This window comes from Limulus polyphemus, unplaced genomic scaffold (assembly GCF_000517525.1).
Source record: "Limulus polyphemus unplaced genomic scaffold, Limulus_polyphemus-2.1.2 Scaffold2279, whole genome shotgun sequence".
Taxonomy (NCBI): domain Eukaryota; kingdom Metazoa; phylum Arthropoda; class Merostomata; order Xiphosura; family Limulidae; genus Limulus; species Limulus polyphemus.
This window is the reverse complement of record NW_013667889.1, coordinates 59,890-61,418: the sequence shown is the minus strand read 5'-3', so window position 1 is coordinate 61,418 and position 1,529 is coordinate 59,890. Positions and strand designations below refer to the sequence as shown.

Below are 1,529 nucleotides of genomic sequence, written 5' to 3'. Positions count from 1 at the left end.
ATTAAAATTTTAATGGAAAGTCGATTGGTCATTCGTAGAATTGCTATAAGAAGTTTTCAAAAACAAACTAAATGCTGCAATAAAAAGTACACAAACAAGTAAAGAGATACTACGATCCCTGTTTTCCGTTGAAATTTTAATTTTTTCTTATTTATTTCTTCAGTTTTTATATGTCCACGGTAATGTCACAACATCTATAAACTTAAGATATAGCCATATCCCTGATAACTATAACTTTTACAAGAATTAAAACCACAATCACAAGTTTATAAAATGGGACCCTTACTTTGACCTACAGATAAGTGTATAAAACTGCCAAAGTAGGGATTAATTTTTATAAATTTGTGATTTTGGTATTAATTCCTGTTTCATTACTTTTTGTAGCAGGATCCCTATTTCATTTTAAAATTCATAATTTTTAATTCTCTTTTTTATGTACAATTTTTATGTTATACATGTATAAAGTATATACTTTAGAAACTGTCGCGTGTCTATCCATCGATATGTAGAGTCATCTGTTGGGTTGAAAAGATATTTAAATACGTGCGTGATATGGTTACCATTTATAAAAAAAAATCTGTATATATTTATCGGAAAATAAAAAGCGGATACCCACAGACCAGTCAAGTAAGCTGGGGAAATCTTGTAGCGATAGTCTGAGCCGTCTAGGAGATAGCTCCACTGACGTGATCAAGTAGGTAGGTAGGTAGTAGACGAAAAAGTAGCTGTTTTAGAAATTTTTAAATTGTTATACCGGAAATGTTAGTGACCTTTTCAGGGTATTATTAGTATATATGCGCATAATATATCATAACCAATACTTTGAATGGTCGATTTTTCGCATAGGAGTTCAATAGGGTGGTTTTCGGCTCGGGAATTATTTGGAAGCCTTGCCGATCCCTTCTGTTAAGTGCTACAATACTTAATAATGATTGCAAAAGAAATATTATCACTTCGACTTTTTTGTCTTAGACAAAAATAAAAGCGAACATACGTTAATTACATCTTGCATAGAAATCTGTAATGTTCAAGACAGTTTTATGTTTTTATCCTGTTTATGAAAGAAATTAAAAATCCCTTGTTCGCGACAAACTGTGATCTCAGAATATTTTTGCAGTTATTAGTATTTATTCTTCACAATATTTTGCATCTTTCAGGCCCATATGGTAGCAGCTTTTGAACAGTCTTTGTCAAATATGACTAATAGGCTTCACCACCTAACGGCCACCGCTGAGCAAAAGGTATGCATTCTAATGTTACTCCTAAAACTAAAAGGTATAACCTCACTAACATATAATACTGTATTCTATTAACTATTGTCATAAAATACCGTATGATGTGACGGGGATTCGAACCCACGACCCACAGATTGCGAGGCCAGTGCTCTAACAATGTGTCAGTTCCTCTCCTTGTTAGAAGTTATTCAACTTATTGTAACATAGACATTGAAGTAACCTGGTATTTTTTGTACCAAGTCGAAACGATAAATGTATTCATTTTCCTTAACTTAAAATTTGTTTGGTTCAAAT

General features: G+C 32.2%; 1 protein-coding gene across 3 annotated transcripts in view; it reads left to right on the top strand.

Annotated features, from left to right (window-relative positions):
- Window positions 1-1,529, top strand: part of LOC106466497 (neuron navigator 3-like) — a 143,069-nt gene that overhangs the window by 108,633 nt on the left and 32,907 nt on the right. For all 3 annotated transcript variants that reach the window (XM_022394525.1, XM_022394524.1, XM_022394523.1), the window contains one exon: window positions 1,158-1,241. In XM_022394525.1, coding sequence (XP_022250233.1) covers window positions 1,158-1,241 — 84 coding nt within the window. The remainder of the gene's footprint in view (window positions 1-1,157; window positions 1,242-1,529) is intronic.